The sequence below is a fragment of the Pollicipes pollicipes genome, unplaced genomic scaffold (assembly GCF_011947565.3).
Source record: "Pollicipes pollicipes isolate AB1234 unplaced genomic scaffold, Ppol_2.1 Scaffold_4002;HRSCAF=4701_pilon_pilon_pilon, whole genome shotgun sequence".
In the NCBI taxonomy this organism is placed as follows: domain Eukaryota; kingdom Metazoa; phylum Arthropoda; class Thecostraca; order Pollicipedomorpha; family Pollicipedidae; genus Pollicipes; species Pollicipes pollicipes.
Genome location: NW_023596420.1, coordinates 11,745,299 through 11,763,287, shown reverse-complemented (window position 1 = coordinate 11,763,287; position 17,989 = coordinate 11,745,299). Strand labels below are relative to the sequence as shown.

Here is a 17,989-nt window from a genome sequence, read left to right as displayed (position 1 = left end):
GATGTGCAGACTTAAGACGATTGCAAGGTCACCCAGGCGTCCATAACGCCATAAGAACGTCATCCACATTCTGTCACTCTTTTGGCCATGTAGGGACTAGGGCCAAACGAACTATAATTGTTGAGTCGTTCATAATTGGTGTTCGTGAGCGCGATTTACAGTTATGACAACCGTCAAATGGCTCTAAATCAATGTTGTGCGAGGTACGATGATGCACTGAAACAATGACCTATCGAGGACCAAATTTACTAACTACGGTAATTGTGTTGTTTAGATCAGCCTTTTCCACGTAAAAGTGTACCAATAGTTAGGTGAGTTTATTTCATCATTTCTGGCCCTTGCTTCAGTATATTCAAATATGGAGCATTCCATTTGAAGAGACTGCCGTGAAATTTTAAACTGCTCAGCGCTGTTCGTTAAACCGTCTTTCAGTTCGATATGGTCTCTCTCGGGCCGCCCCGCCAGTGCGTCGTGCTCTGATGTGTAAACTCTCGCAGCGGTTGAAGCGTCGGCAGCGACGTGGCCAGTAAGCTTTTCCGGAAGGCGGACTGCGAGGGGACGGCAGCAACTAGTAACAGCGGGACGCTGCTACTTTGGAAGCGGCTGACCCTCCCGTGCTGCTCGTCGTTCACAAGATGCCCCCGTGTCATGGCTGACCACGTGACTGGTTGATGAAGTGCTGGTTGGGGAAGATGTTAACGCCCTTGCACCTGATGCTGTGTTATTGTCACGCCTCAGCACGGCATGCAATGGCTTAAGCAATTCCCTTCGTGAGGCGAGGTTTCCTACGTTGCCCATCTCCTGTTCCTCCTCGCCCCACCGCCGGTAATGGCAACCAGGGCTATGTGCGTTTCGGAATCTGCCAAGCCGTGCCAGACCAGCTCCCTTGTAAACCGTGTTAAGGGTCCTGTTGTTACGCCATGAGCATTGCGGCACCATACCATAGGCGCTTTGCGCCTTTGTTATCAATCATAAGGTTGCGAAATGGTGCCGCGCTGTTTTCAATAAGAATGTTGCAACATGTGTTATGGGGCTTACCGTCAAGGTTTTAACCTCCAGGTTCAGCGTCTCTTGACCACTTCAGGGTCTTGCGTCACCAGGGTCAGCGGGATCAGCGTTTCTTGACCTTTAGGTGTGTCTGCGCCCGTGTCCTCTAGTGCCTCTGGGCATCTGGAGGTCATCGTGTCTTGACCCCTGGAAGTCAGCGTGTCGTGACATTTGAAGGTCAGAGTTTCTTAACCTCTGGAGGTTAGCGTGGTTTGGCCCCCGGAGTTCAGCGTCACCTGACCGCCGGAGGTCAGTGTCTCCTGACCCTTGGAGGTCAGCGTGTCTCGTCCCCCGGAGTTTAGCGTGCTCTGACTTCTGGAGGCCAGCGCATCCTGACCCCTGGAGGTCAGCGTGTCCTGACCCCATGAGATCAGCACGTCTTGTCACATGGAGGTCAGTGTGTTTTGACCCGCCCTGGGCCGCCAGGTGCGCTGCATGGAGGACTACGGCGAGTTCGAGACGGACGAGGGCGACGTGGTGCTGCTCAAGAAGAACTCGATTCACTTCCTGCCTCGCGCCCAATGCCAGCACCTGGTGCGGCAGGGCGTGCTCCGTCACGTAGTGCACTGATGACGTCAGACGATTACGTCACGCGTGCATATCGCCGACGATGCGAGCGAAGGACGCGCCCGAAGGCCGCAGTCGGCGCCGCTCAGGTGCGGACGTGCTTCGCTGCGCCGTAGCGCTACCCAGGAGGCGGCGCGTCAGCTGCTGACATTCGTGGCGGCTGCTGACGTCACTCGTGGCGACTCGTGACGCCACGTGCCGAGTACCGCCGTGTGCGCCCGTGTCCCTACGGCGGATTGCAGACGTCAGTGGACCACGAGCATGGTGTTTCCCACGTTCGCCGCCCTGCCGCGGACGGCAGTGATGACGCTGGCGCTGGTGGGCCGTCACAGCGGCGGCGTTCTCTTCCGCATAATCTCGCGCTGCGCCAGTTTGAAGGCTTGCGCGCCATGGACTGCTGGGCTCGCGTTTGTCGGGCAATAGCATCGACTGCTGTTTGAGGGTGGTGGAGTCATGAAGCGACGGTTATTGCCAGTCAGCGTGACTATGGCTTCCTCACTGTTTCGTTGCGTCATAGGTTTGTTCCACGGATGGACAGCCTGTCGTTGAATCCTGAAATTCACGCCTGCGCTTGTAGGCGGGATGCACTCCAAGGTCTGCGCTGTATGATTGCTTAAGGTCGACGCGAAAATACACCTGATCTGGGAAAGTCAGTGTCGTTCGAAGCTAAACCTGGTGTGCTGAATACGTCCGCGATTTGAGGCCCACCATTCACACGCGATCCAATGCAGCCGCCTCCCGAAGAGCGCGCCGTTGCGGGCATCCAACGTTTCTTCGCTGCGATGACAGGATCCGCGTCCTTCCGTCTCATCTGGCTAACCAGAGTCGACGCCGACGCGCTTCCCACGCTCCGGGGCCGCCGGACGAATGGTGACGCGAGCGCTCGGACCCGCAGGCTGCGACCCGAGAGCCGTCATGTGCGTCTGGAAAGCGAGCGGCTGTCCAAACCTGATCCCGTGACCCGGGACTCCCCGCGTGGACACTGGTGCTCTTATCTGCTCCGCCTCGCCACGCGGCTATTGCGAAAGCCAGGGGAGGCGCCCGGAACACGATCGCGGTTGGGGCGTAGTTCAAATCGTGGCACAGGGCCGCTCGCTGCTGGGGAGTTACCGGTAAGCAAAGGATGGAGACCGGCGGTGTTCCCCGTCTCTCTTGGTCGATGGGCCACAGCTTGAGTTCTGCTGCACCGCCAGCTGGCCGCGAGCGACGTCAGGCCCTGGGGGCCGCGGGTGCCACTGAGCGTGCGAGAGCGGCTGTTCGGTCGTGAGAAGACGCAATGGTGGCTGGACTGCGCTACTATATGTGCGCGCTTCGGAACCCATCTGCAATCCATCAGCGGACTTGGTGTGTGCATTGCTTTGGAACGTGATGTTGAACATGTGTGTGATAGGTTCCGTCTCCTCCGAAACGCGTCTTTTCGTTTGGATGAGCAGCTCTACCAGATCACTGTCGACATTCCTCGAAATCGACGAGCATTGTTTGCGAAGGAAACCCGGTGAAATCACCGGCTGAATGTGTGTTGTGTATTCAAACACGGAAAGGGACGGTTTTCGCAGTGGCTGATGAAAGACAGGAAAGGTTGATGAAACGTTTTACATTAGTGGGAAGAGATTGCCTCGGCGTTCTCCCCCAAAACCTGTGCTTCCCCTGTGGTGACTCGCCAATGGTGTTGATACTGTGACGGTATCGCGAGTTGGATGATGTGTCAGTGCGAGTGCGAGCGGACCTGGCTGAGCGGGTCTTAACGTCAGCTGACCGGAATTATAAAACTTCATTGGCCCGTCCGTCCACTCAAGCATTTCACGTGGCTATGTTTGTATTATGTTTGTAAGGCATAATACAAACATTTGTATGATTGTTTATATGCTAGCGGTTTGATCGGGCTGCGCATTTCTTCAACGTTGTAGCATATAACAGTCGCCTCTCTACTTATGAATTGGTCCCATGCCACTTCCTTATGCAAGCAACTTGGGAGACGCAAACTTTTTAAATCGCAGAAAATATTAGTATACGGGTCGGAAACAGGGGCAGATCTCGGTGACCTGCGAACACTGATATGAGACGGAGACACACTACGACTGCCGGAGGAGGCACAGGCAGTCGTTCTGGCAAAACCTGGGTTAACACGTGGAGACAATTACTAGCGCCGTCGCGCACAAACCGTGGGTCCGCGCGCCGTCAGGCATTTCTTAGTGTTGGGAGCGGATGTCGCCAACCAGGCGGGGGCGTTCGGCCGGTAAATAATCTCAGAAAGTTATCCGGAATGTTGGAAAAGTTTCGGAATGGCGGTTGGCACTGCCAGGACAGAAAATTATCCCAGATGATTTCCCGCGCCGAATGAGAATCCCGGCAAAAAAATCAGCGTGGTCAGACAGGGAATCTTTTTCCGCTATGCATAGCTGTGGCCGTTGGATGTGCATGGTGCATAGTAGCCGAATCTGGAGATAATTGCCGGACCTGCAGAACGTGAATGCATGGTCTGGAACATTATGGGGAAATAATTATTTCTCGAATAATGTTCCCTTGGCCGAGCGTGCCATTAAAAGAAACATGATATCCACCGAGGAGGGGGGTTTCATATGTCATGTTGTTAAGAGGGTCAGAAATTATCTGATGAACTGAGGCATCTTACTTTGGGCGTTGTGTGCTCATGCAAAACATTGCAGATAGCTTCTAATCGTGGAGGAGTAGATCAGCATGGGGTATTTCCCCGGTACGAAGGTATCAGCGGAGCCGCAGGCGAGCGAAAGGACAAACCGATCCGTTTGGCTAAAAAAGGGCACGCTACTAAGGCCATGCTGTAGTCAGAGGCTGGCTATTGCACTTGACTGAAGAGAAGGATTTAGCGAGTCACTCTCCAAGATCTCAGGCATTTTTGCAGTCCGGGAGTTGCAGTGGTGTCTGATTTACATTTTAAGGCTGGGAGTCTGATGGAGCAGTGGTATCGCCAGCCTATAAAACAGAAAGGGCAGTCCCCGCTCACCATCAGCGGTCAAAAAAGCTTCTGATTTGCCGGATATGATCGGTGACAAAAAACTGGACATTTGTGAACCAATTGGGGACGAAATTGTGATAATGGAAGGGGAAGGGAATGTCAACAGACCATAACATGTTACAACAGATCGTCCCAGCTAGACGAAACTCAAAGCTTAGTATTGGTCTGTACTCACTAACGGTTGCATCGTGAGCATGTGTAGAGCACATGTCGAAACGTTGGCGTATCGCTGTATGAACAAATTGAGCCTTAAGATGCTACCAGATATAGTGGGTTTAATCAGGATAGTTTTTTAGCAGGTGCCAGAAATATACTACAAACCATACCATATCAGTGCTGACATCACAGATCAGTGGTGACACAGTGTTTTTCCAATGCCCCTCAGGTCAGTGCCTTTCACAGATTTTTCAGCCAGGATTCACTTCACATACTACACGGTTTAAAATGCTACATAACTAGGCTTATTACTAGTCGTAAGAATCGTGGCTCGCCACGGTACCTTGCGACGAACCTGACCAGTTTGCTACGCAGCGTTTTAAAACGTCGTGCCATTTCAGACAGATGGGCCTGGCTGCTCGCCACGCGGTAATGCGTGGAGTTCAGTGCAAGGTTGTGGGCTGCTGTCGATTGTGTCCACGTCGTGAGAAGCAGACTGGCTAGAAGAACGCAGCAAATGGTCAGTTTTGTTTTAAAGTAATAGCGTTTAAAAGCCCTGCCAGTCTAGAAGGATTGTTGTTTGTAGATACCTTGGCTGTAGCTTAAGAGGTAAGCGGAGGCCGTGGAGCGACACACGCCAATGCTTCATCCGGACCTTTCTGCTGCTGAAAGGAACAGCGGCTTTAAGGTAAGAAAGAGGCCGAGCGCCGCTGGTGTAGGCCTCTCACATTGCCTGTTGGAACTCAGACTTGGCGTACTAGTCGGTGGACAGGATGAGATAAAGCGCTTTTAGTTGTAATCATATTGCATTATTGTCTGCGGTTTGCTCTAAATAATGGGAGCATGTTCGGAAGTGCGAGTTCTGCACTGGCAATGATTATGCGAAGATAGGGAAGGTCGCCAACGCTTCCAGCTTATTGTTCGATGACGTCACAAAATCAAAAGTGATGTTTCAGGTGCTCGTAGAACCATGTTATCGGTAAGAGCAGGGCTGCAGCGATGCAGTTTTACAAAATATTTAGGGGTGGGGGAGAAAAAGTGCTGCGCATGCATTCGAAATGCACTTAAACCGCTTTCTCCCCAGATTTGACGTCCCTTTTTCACAGTTGGGAGCAGTGGTGTAGTTTCTCAAAATTGGTTTTGGGGGGCTGAACTCCCAAATAATTATGGTTACTGAAAAATAGTGGATAAGGCTGATAACTCAAAAAAGAAACTGTATCCCTGGTAAGGAGGCATAATCCCGCCCTCACTCCCCCCCGCGCGAACTGAATAGGAAACTACACGCCTGGCTGGTTATGTTAAGTATGTCTTTATCTGATAATTTTATTGGTCAAGTCTCAACCATCATTCAGTGTGTGATGGCCAGCAAATGACACTTAAGTGCGAATTGCTCGTGAAACGAAAACGTCCGATGGTTATGCCGCATTTAATTTAAGTAACGTTTAGTTAAACGTAAGTTTAACGTACGTTTAGTTAGTTAAACGTAAACGTTGCAACGTTTTCTGAAATACTCGACTCCAGCTGACGATTTAGACGGTTCCAAATTTCGTCGGTGACAGAAAAGGCACTTGTTTCACCCCTGCCCGCTCTCACCCCACTGCTCCTCAGAATATGACACCCTGGGAATACATTCCATCGTGGATTAGTTTCGGTACCTTCCGTTGGCGTTCGCATGACGCACGCACGAATGCGAGGGTATATGGGCGCACGTGCAAAAATTATGCGTGTTCATATATCAGCACATTCGCGTTCCATAGCTTGCGCTCCACCAGGGACGTGGCCAAGGAGGGGGGGGGGGGGACATGAGCCAGAATATTCACTCCAGTTACTGGGTGATTTCGCAAGAATTTGGTCCAACTTTGCAGGATTTCGGAAAAATGACACTTGGCTTTCCTCTGAGGGAAATTTTGTCTGAGTACCCTGCTCCATCATGGTCTGGCCATCATTCTATGGCACGTGTTTCAGCAGTCGCAGCCGCGCTGTGCCCGCCGATCCACAACCTGTGCCTCGGCTGGCTCGCTCGGCCCTGACGCCAGGCTCCGCTGCCGCACCCGCCATATCCCACCGCCGGACCTTTCGATTGCGCGGATCGCTGGGATCCTCGGCGGCAAAAATTCCCGCATTTAGCCCGTTTGATTTCGGGGGAGCCCGATTTGCTTCGTTTTGTTCAATTCTTCGCCTGTTTTACTAAAACAGGTGGCAGAAGCAATCAGAACATGCAATTCTGCTTCTATTGGTCAAAAGTTAATGAAACTCAAGAACCAGGTATCAAATGACTGCATCTCAAAAACCATCGGTGTTATTCACTGTATAACGTTTCAGTGCGCTCTTTTTAAGCCGTAACGGTCAGGGACGTGATCGGGACTTTCGAGAGCTCCTCAGAGATATTGTGGGGCGCATGGATTGAATGTAGCTCGCGCATCAAAATAGAGCTGCAAGTTTTTATATGGTCATCCCATGTTTGCCTGAGAATGTTCGACCTCTGTTCTGAATTGATTAGTCAAAAATTACATTAAACGGCTTTGAGTATGCGCACTCGCTACTCGGTAGCAAAAACACAACGCTCAGGGAGTGTCAGATACTTGAAGCATGGCAGAATCCCTGGACCAGATAGTATTTACCAGAGGAGCAACCGGACGTCAGACAGCGACTCATTCAGGCCCGAGACAGACCAACTTCAAATCATAACGGCTTGCCCACAAGTCCCACGGCACCGCCGATGATGTCACGTATTTACATTTGCAGACGGTCGGCGTGGGCCAAGGCCAAGACTGCAGAGGCGGTTTGGACCAGGCTGCACCTCCAGCGGATCGCGACAGGACTCACTGCGACGCATGCTGGTGCTCTCCGAACGCTCGCGCTTCCTTTGCCAGCGTCGCGTTATACTGCTTAGCTTTTCCGCCAGAGTTCGGCGCATGGAATGCAAGATGCTGCATATGCTGTTGTGTGACGTTATGTGTACCCGTGTGCCTGTATCCATGGACTGTGGAAAAATCATTCGCTGATATTATCGCGAAGCGCTGTTGCCTTATAACCAAAGCGAAGTGTAGCTCTATCCGTACGAAAAGCTGGCCTGGAATACGGTTGCGAAGAGCGGAGACGGCCGCGCGAATGCGATCTGTTTTTAGACACATGGAGTTAACGTTTTTCGGGGGGGGGGAGGCCAAAGATAATGATTGCGTGGCTGGAGAATGTGGTATAGCAGGTGTGGCTGTAAGCACATTTGACGGCAAACCACGCCAACCGCCTGGATGCTCGTTCCGGTAATTTAGTGGCACTAACTTCTTTCGACATTCTCCAACTGTGCGCGGCAACAAATTACGGAACCTCTGCGCTAAACTGACAGAAAACGGCAGGGCGGCCGTGGTTACTGAAACGAGCATTATGTGGTCGACCACTTCACGAATCATACAAATACATGGATGAGTCTATTGACATTTTAAGACGCCTTGGATGCCGCCTCCTGTGCTAAATTTCAGTTGTCAGCTCAAACTCAGTAGGAATGTGATCAATGAATTCGTTTTTCCTGGAAAGATTGACGTGATGGAATGAATAGTGTCGGATTCGAACTTTGTGTAAAGGGCCCATTGGCGGATGGGGTTAATTTAAAATCAGTGTGTTGCACTGGAGTGCATCCTGGAAATTGAATTCATGAAGAGCTCTACTGTGTGTGCCAGAAAGTAGGCCCTCCATTGCTCCACACATTGATCATCATTACGTACCTTCTGTTCGCAGTTTCTTGGATGACCACACCATGTCTGTAAATCGCCTACTGCGCGTCTTCTCATGGTTCTCTAAGCTGACCATCCAACTAACCGCCAATATAAAATCGGATGTTCTGCTATCTAAAAAACCACTAGCGGCATGAAAACTTGATAACGTTGAAGACATATCGAAGAAGACCACCAGAAACATCTGAATGCCATCTTGTGCTGAAAGCTATGAATGCAAACTGCAGTCAGCAATCACCATTCTTGACGGCGTGGGTCCTTACCAGCTGTACCCGAAGGTGGTCCATTTGGCTGAGATGCTAGTACGACTCTGCGCATACATGACACGTGTTTGTTCTGTCAACTCGCCCTCCCATTGTTTGTTCAATACCGTCGCATGTAAGTGACGTGGAATTAGCGTAAATGATCGCAAGTGTTTGCAGCGTATTTATAGCGTGAAACTCCGTGGCAGGCAAGCACAGGGCAAGGCCGTGAAATTCCCCACAAAGCCCGTTTCCCACTGACTTAAAAACGCTCACAGTGTGGCCGGTGATGGCTTTCCATGCTGTATGCAGCTTATGTTGTACTCGTACAGGTGATGACAGTGTCATTTTAGGACTATGCTCATGTTAGAATCATAATGAAGATGATGAACATGAAATAATATCCTGATGATAGTAATAATAGGTCTGTTAATAACACGGTGCCTAAGCATGACGATATTGAGTAACAGTGATACATGCGTGTAAATAACTAATAACGATGAGGTATACCATAGTATGACTACTCTGGCCCCGACCATAAACGGCTTTCTTGCTAATTTTATTAGGTTTGTACGCATTGACCATATCACTATGTAGATTCAGACTTCAGCGCTTGGTAACGAGTTGTCTTGACAGCATTGTGTTGGTTTCTTTCTATTGGCAGCAAGTGTCGAGATTTGGCCTTTTAGTTTGGTTGTATGCCAAGTGTGGTCAAGTGAGTGCGGGGAAGATGGAGTAATTATGGGCTGGTGGAAGTGCCGGATACAGTGATTGAAGTTATGCACTGTAAACACGCGATCGGTCGGCAACAATCGAGCGTCCCCCGGCTTGTAGCTCACGGGAGGTAAATTGTTCGGTCCCCCATCGTTCGTAAATTATTCTGGGCGATCCTTCTTTCGTAAATTTCTGGCACTAAACTGGTTCTCGACGTAGACATGATGTAGTTAATTTAGTACTACAAGCTAATTGAATGGGTTTTCAAAAACTGCTTTCGACGGAAATGGATACGTTTGCTGCTATCTTGGTGACGGTGGTCGGCGCCATGATGCGATATGTGAATGTGTTAACTCCACCTATAAAAGTTGTGAACAAAGCACGTCGTTCTTTTTTGAAGGTCTTTTTGGGCTCTTGAGGACGCTAAACTCGGCTGCACACTATTTCCGACAATCATGGCTTTTGTTAACTTCCGGATCCCTCCAGACGACAGGTGGTGCAATCAGATCGGCAGCAACCTGTATAGACATATATGCGGACATGTAGGCGCCGTCATGGCCGTATGTGTACTCCCGGGATAACTTGGCCGGGGATGTCATTTTACTCCACTGATAAACTTCATGCTCGGCTTCAGTATGCCGACTCGTTCTTTACAGCGCACTTCTGCCCGGCCTCTTCCTGTCGCCGCAAACGTCGCCATGATAAGTTTGGATTACACACGCGATTAGAACAGATGCGGGGGGAGAGAAGCGACGAACCCTTGGGAACTCGCCTGGTTACCAAAACATACGAATGTTGCCTTCCTTCTCACGTCATGAGCCGCTATAGGGCTGCAAACATGACATTTCAAAAGCGACCCAACCCCGCACCTTGTCGTCCAGTTCGCTCCCGTATAAATTTTCATCGCTAGCATCCATGGACAACACGAGAAAGGCAACTGGAGGATGATGATCACGCGCCGCGGTCCATACCTTGTTCTGACCTGCCGTCTGTGGGCACGAGGACAACAATCTTCCAAGCACGCTATGTAAGGCGCATGTTGCTGTCCAATGCAGCCTCAGCCGTCACGCCTGGGAGGTCGCTTATGCTCATAATCGCTGTTCACCAATGCCAGTTCCGCTTGCAAAGTGCTTTATTGAATCTACATGGAACTTAGATTTGTCAGGGACGTGCTGGAAATAATTGCTCGTCGCTTGCCCGAATGAGCCTGGTAGTTGTGTTAGGGCATTGCTAAGAGACCTTCTCAGTAAGACGGCAGGACAAATAAGGCAAAATGCAACGAGCGGCGTGAGGTATACTGATGCGCCTGTCTCAGTCCGTCGGCGTTGCGTCTGCTTCGCTGCGGTGCAGACGAGGCGCCCCCCTGTCGCGGCCCTGCGTGGCGCGACACGGATCCGGCGCGTCCACTTCACTTCTCCCAAACTGGAAGCGGACGGTCAACTACCAGCTCGTATCGGACTTTCTGGATCACAGGATGAGCCCGAGCCGAAACCGTTTTAATCCCGCGCCAGGCTTGTGTCGGCCCCTCTAAGCGCCATCAGGAGCTCGTGGCTGAAGGCTCTGATCCCCGTCCCGGATCCAAGTCGGGCCATTGTAGTCCCCGTTCCAGTCCCGTGTCGGGCCTCCCCTCGTGGCCTGTCAGCTGGCGGGATGCCCCCCCCCCCCTCGCCCCGCCCCGCTCACGTCGGTTCCCCTGCACGGTCGAGTCAGAGTCCGGCGGACCATTCGGTGCAGTGCAGCCACGGCGGAGCTGGCCGGTGGTGGTCCTGGGACCTCCCCCCCCCCCCCCCGGTGCGGTCCCCGGGTCCGCTCCGCTCCCGGTCCTGCTCCGGCCCGGTCCGGCCCGGGTCGGCGGAGACGAGCCAGCTGCCCCGGTGTCGCAGCGCCGGGTTCTGCCTGCTGATGACAGCAGCCCGCAGACCGAATCTGCCTGGTAATGGACGGAGACGTCTGGGGAGCGTCACTGGCTGCAGCAGAGTTAGCAGAAGACGTCGAAACTTGGTGCTGTTGGTTAGTTGTACAGCTGCACATTTGTACAGATAGATCATCTGTCAGGATGAGGTCCGAGAAGAGACGCGGCACATCCTTAGGATATATGTCACTTTAGTGACATGCTTAGTGCTCACTTGTCTTATCTGATGGCCGGAGAAGCAGTGCTCATGGAACTCCACGCGCTGCTTAATGTTCGGGACCTTAATATGAATGTTTCAGATGGAAACAACATGCGATTCGGGCTCATCCAACGCATGGCCGGCCGGAGCGTTACGGCCAACATGAACTGCAGAAGTGGCAATGTTTCATAGTTAAGCGCAATCTCCTTCGGGACCTCACTGCGGGGATTCCATGACCCGCGGCTGGAGTCGTGAGCATGCGCAGCCTTGACTCACTGGTCACCTCCGTCTTCTCTGTAAATCCGGCCAGGAAAATACCAAGGACAAACAAGGCACACGATGGGAATATATCCGGCACATGTGAAGCCACGCTGTTCAAACACTCACCCGCCGGTGATGCTTCATCCTGAGAACCCACCACTATCGACATGCAGTCTGGGGGCTTCATCTTTGAACTGCAGGAAGAGACTACGATGTGCCAGTTATGAGAGCTGCCAAGGTGAACTGACAGTCAACTCATGGTTTCTTGTTTCGTTCGTGTGACTTTCACTACGTAACCTGCCTAAATGCGGAAACGCATCCGGTGTCCAAAAGGGTGGCGAGTACCGTAATGCACATCGCGCTATCGCTCCTACGACCACCTTACGGCTCATATAGCGGTCACCTGAGGTCATTTCCAGCACCAATCCCCTCACAGAAATTTAATGAAATGTGTCGAAGGGATATCGTTTGGATCCGAGCAATTCCTGAGTGCAAGTTGTTGTGAAGACCCTGACCGCCATCACAATGGTGCATTTTCATCGCAACAAACGACTTTTTCCGTGAGATTTTAACTCCTTCCGCAATGCCGCAACACGGCTGCCCCGCTCTAGCCAGGCCGATCAGATGTGAACTGACCGTCAAAGACGAGACACATAACCGCGTTTCTTTCGAGACGCGATCTGACGCGTCAGCCACACATCGGCCAGACGGCGACCGCGGTCCGGATCTCAGCGGCCCTGCACCGCAGTCATAGAGCGTGCTGGCGAGGTCAGGAGCTGGGATACTGGGTCGGCCTAGTTCGAAGAGAACGGTGTTAAGTTAAAACACAAACGCGCATCGAGCAATCCCTCGCAACACACCTTGAATGGGACACATCGCTGGGTGTTTCGCTGCGGCTGTCATTACTTGGACAAAACATATTCGAGCGAACTGCCCAAAATGGCTCCCTACCCAACTGCGAACTTTCCGGGAATTCTCTTTATGCAAGGCACACTGATTAGCGGAAATCACGTGCGGATGCGGGCATTTCGTCCGGGGTTTTCTGAATCGCAACAGTTTCTGCGTACGTTCGCAATGATGTAGCTCTGTGAGTGACCTTGAATCGCTTGCGATAAACAGATGTGACAGATACGAGCCTTACACGGCGCAGCGGTGACCAGACGTGTCTCGCCCGCCTGGGCTAGCTCTACCGTAAACACGCCGTGTGAAATGTACCGTACTTTCCGCTCACCGCTGTGAGTGTCCAGACAAACCGTAGCATACGGACACTGTTTCGAGGCATTGGTTATAAAGCTAAGAATCCTCGGCCTCTCGCCACCAATGGGCCCGTGTCCTCGAGCAAGCTGTAGGCCTCGTTGGACCCAGACACCAGACTTGCGCTTGACTCTGCTTCTGCGGAATCGATTTTGACTCTCACAGTTCATGAGACTGTTCCTACTTAGGCCCCAAACAGCGCAGCGCAATTTTGAGTCGGCCCTGAGACCGAATGAAGTTATACAACTCAACAGCTTTATCATCCCCGACGCCTACGCACTCAGACACATATGCGGAATCAATTCCAGTTAGAGCCGAATACGATCTCGTCTATGCTGGAGTCGATTCCTGCACGGTGCGGAATCAATTCCAGATAGAACCGAATGCGATCTCGTCGATGCTGGAATCGATTCCTGCACCGTGCGGAATCCAGCAGTTTTGCTAGTGACCTGTTCCTCGAGGACCAGCGCAATTCAGTGCCCTGGCACTCTGAGGGCGCGGGGCTGGCAGCCACGTCCACAAGCATAGTGAATAGCGCTTGCAGATCGTCCAAATATTGCGAGGCATGCTTTTTATGCTCAGCTGACCAACCAAGACGCATAAAATTGGCGTCATCTGGGACCTTCGGCCACCGGAGTCCATGCTCCGTCTGGCAAGGGGGAGAGCATGTCCCCAAAAGTTCCTCTCTTACCTACACCGATGGAACAGCCCATACAGGCCATGCCTAGGATAAACCCCATTCGCAAATTTTCCAGCTACAAACATTTGGAGGTTGTCCTCGGGTACCGAGTAATGCGCGGGTTTGTCCCGCAGCGTATACTGCCTGCAGAATACGCTTCCCTAGTATGTCAGAGGTGACAAGCGATCATGCAACATGAAACAAGAACAGCGCAACGTCTTCCGCTAACTCTGCTGTAGCCAGTGACTCTCCCCAGACGTCGCCGTCCATTATCAGGCACGTTCGGTCTGCGGGCTGCTGTCATGAGCAGGCAGAACCCGGCGCTGTGACGCAGAGGCAGCCGGTCCGTCTCCGCCGACCCGGGCCAGACCGGGCCGGAGCAGGACCGGGAGCGGAGCGGACCCGGGGACCGCACCGGGGGGGGGGGGGGGAGGTCCCAGGACCACCACCGGCCGGCTCCACCATGGCTGCACTGCACCGAATGGTCCGCCAGACTCTGACTCGACCGTGCAGGGGAACCGACGTGAGCGGGGCGGGGCGAGGGAGGGGGGGGGGGGCATCCCGCCAGCTGACAGGCCACGAGGGGAGGCCCGACACGGGACTGGAACGGGGACTACAATGGCTCGACTTGGACCCGGGAGGCGGATAAGAACCTTCAGCCGCGGGCCCCTGATGGCGGTTTGGGGGCCCGATACAAGCCTGGCGCGGGTCCAACGTCACATCAGCCCGACGGCTATACACAGCAACAATGAGCCTGCCTCACCCCTGGACGTACACCATCGGCTTCAGCCTCCCAGACCGCACTGGTTGTCTGAGTTCTGGAGAGTAGCTTGTCTTCACTTGAAGGCGTGGCTTTTCCGGGCGTACAAGTACAATCGTAACGGTTCTTTCTCAACATATACAGTAAGAGCCATTTTGCTGCTCTTCTGCAAAAAGAAATCGTGCTGATAGCATAGCATGCAAGCAGAAAGACATCACGAGCAGTTCGTTTAGGTGTCACATGATGTTATACGGCCGTGGTAGATCCAGATGGGGGGGAGGGGCACTGAAACATGCCCCGCCACCCCCCCCCCCTTCCCCATTTGCGGAGGGCCCTGTCCTCTTGTCGGGGGCCATCTGTTAGCCTGTCGGGGCACACTGCATCGTTCTCAACCCTCAGTATTAAGCCTTGGGTACTTTCTCTTTCAATGGAGGGCCCTGCGCTCTTGTTGAGGCCCCATCTGTTAACCTAACTGGGCGCACGCGATCATTCGGGGGCTCCCACAATTTGTTCTGCGTACTTTCTATTTGAATGGAAGGCCCTGCGCTCTAGTTGTGGCCACAATCTGTTAATTTGTTTGGGCACACTCGATCGCTCGAGAGCCATCAATACTAGGCCTTGGGTACTTCTTATTTGTTTGGATGACCCTGAGCTCTTGTCGTGGGCCCCATTTGTTCGCCTGCTCGGACGCACTCGATCGTTCGGGGGGGGGGGGGGGACCCTTTACACTGCGTCTTGGGTAATAACCTTACGAACCCTACGAACACATGTCCGAGGTCTACACGATGGCGATTTCTCTTAGCGCCTTAACCTTAAAGTAGCAGTTGGATATGCGCCGATGAACTTTAACGTGCAATTGGCGAAATCCTTTTAAGCACCGTCGACATCGTATTTCTGTTGGTTATTGAATTGGTTACACTTGTTAAATTGTGCATCACGTTTTTAACACATTTTGAATTTTGAGATATTTTGCACTCATTTCCTGTTGGCATATACTCTCCGAATACTTAACCTTAGAATGACATAATCCACCATGATCTGGGAAAAATAAATGCGCTCCATGCATGCACATACGCAGCATGCTTAGTTTTCTGTGGCTGTGCACGGGAAGATGGGTTCCTGTATAGCAAAAGCTTGTCCAAGAATCTTGAAATGTAATGGCTGGAATACGATGTTCTTCTTTTTTGAAGGGAACCCTGCCTACGGGGACCCTAACAATGTTGCATCCCCCCTTGACGAAAACCTGGATCCGTCAATGCATACAGCGTCCGGTCATGTGATCATGCGGCATCTGGTCATGTGATCATAAGACATTGGGTTCAACGTTTGCAGTCGCTGTGCTGAGTTCACAGCCTTGACGCGAAGGCCATAAATCACTTCACCTTACGGAAGTAATGACCTATCTCAGTGAAGGACGAACACCCGTGCAGGGAGCGCGGCTAACTGCAGCGGTCAGCGAATGCATGCCATGAGCCTGGACCCAGCCTGGCTGGGGGTGGGGAGTGGGGGTCTTACTCACCCTAGCGACGATATCAGGACCACTACAACAAAATGTTCACGGAAGGCATCGGTGCGGCCGGAGATTTCAGCTTTCGAGACGGTCCCGACCATCTGTCAACCTCTTGAGACGAAAGAAGGGGATTTAACATCTAATGCATCTTCTTCGCCGGGCAGTTGTTCGCGGTGGGCCTTACCACTGCTGTGTGAAAGTGTCTTGTTTTCAGGCTCTGGCATACTGCCGGCGAACTTGGACTTCCGCTTATGCTTGGAAAGCTATCCAAAATATAGAACCGCTCTCTGAGAGCGCTTCTATATTCATAATATCAATTGCCCTCTGGGAGGATGATGTCACCCGTGCCCGGGGGGGGGGGGGGAGAAGTTGAGTTAGTACTAAATGCCGACACCCGGCTCACGTCACGTCTTCCCAAGAATGCGGCGCCCTTGAAGCACGACTTTTCCAAGTAATGGTTTGGTTGGTCCGTCTTCTTCTTGTTTTTTTTTGGGGGGGGGGATTTGAACACGCGCCCGGTTGGCCGCCTAGATACCCTTTGCTCGGGTGGGGGGGGGGGGTCAATTTGACGGGAACAGAGAACACGAGACTGAGAACTGAGAACACGGGAACTCCAAATTTACAGGGTGTGTTGACCCGCACGTGAACTCACTCAGACTAAAGTTTCAGGTTCCTAGGTCATGACTTTCGGGTCAAAAAAGGTCAAACAAGGTCAAGTTTCAGGTTGGTCTCCAAAGTGCCCCCAGAACCTAGATAACCGTTTCTGTGCAAAAGGTCATTTTCTCATTCAAGGTTAGCGACCTTATTTGACCTTTTGAAGGTCAAGGTGACCAAAATCATACAAGATTGTTTTGAGTTTTGCATTCGACTAAGCGACAAAGATTACGCTAGGCAGTATGTTCCTAAAACAAAATGTTTACCAGGAGCATCTTACGTCATTGGCCTATCCTGACCTCTTAAGAAGTCCATGGAAGATGTATAATGTAAGTCCTGCTATCAATACACTCAAAATGAGCACCAGAAATTATCCCATACAGCAAGCCCAAGAGTAACAAAACAGGTTAGTTTTGACCTTGGTGTGACCTTCCTGCCTGACCTTTCGTCAATGTGATTTGCTCATTCAACTTAAGTGTTGCCTAAGAAAGCCTCTCAGAGATGTATGGCTTCGTCTGACACTCCGTTGTTGGATCAGATTAAAGGATTCCCTAGAACTTGGCTTCGCTGAAACCATGGCCTGACTTTGACCTGCCATAGGTCAGCGACCTTACAAGGTGCATTTAAATTTTTGATGACAAACCATCTGATATTCAGTTGTCTACAGCCAGGCAAAATTTGGCGCGGCTACGCCGCGCTGTTCGGAAGCCATTCTTGAATAACCTTTGGTGGGGGGGGGGCAATTTGACCCCCACCCGAGCGCGTGTTACATGACAGTCATGGATAGAACAACGAGAATGAGTCTTTTATCGTGAACCCAGATACCATTTTTCACAAATGTATTCTGAATTGCCCTGTGGTTGTATTGCAATAACACCAAATAGGTTTAGTATGACGGGAAAACTACGAACAAAAGGAAGATTTTGACACCTAGTGCAATGCAACTATCATCCGTAGCGTAATTTTTAACAAAAGCCACCTCCCGATTGTTGGCAATGAGTGCGTGAAAAAATTATCGCCGTAAATGCAGCCTAATTTGAAATGTTGGGCACATTTAGACTAATAAACCAAGCGCCACTCATTGCAGAGATGTTCGCGACCATCGATTTATTAGCTTACAACTTTCTCCATTTTCAAGATCACCTTTTGCAAGGTGCTGCTCGGCAGTGACCGCGTGGATCGGGGTGTTCTCCTGCTCCCAGATTGTTTTCGATCAAATCTGAGCCGTTTGCGGGATCGCCAACAAACTTGGCATAAGAACAGAGTGATTGTTTTAAAGCATTTTCGAAGCAAAACGGTTTGATCACT

The 17,989-nt window shown here is 51.7% G+C and overlaps 1 protein-coding gene across 1 annotated transcript in view; it reads left to right on the top strand.

Annotated features, from left to right (window-relative positions):
- LOC119093263 (DNA replication complex GINS protein PSF1) overlaps positions 1 to 2,255 on the top strand; it is a 142,921-nt gene extending 140,666 nt beyond the window's left edge. Inside the window, exon 7 of the mRNA XM_037216188.1 lies at positions 1,474 to 2,255. Coding sequence (XP_037072083.1) covers positions 1,474 to 1,617 — 144 coding nt within the window. The 3' untranslated portion in view covers positions 1,618 to 2,255. The remainder of the gene's footprint in view (positions 1 to 1,473) is intronic.
- Positions 2,256 to 17,989: the final 15,734 nt, after the last annotated feature.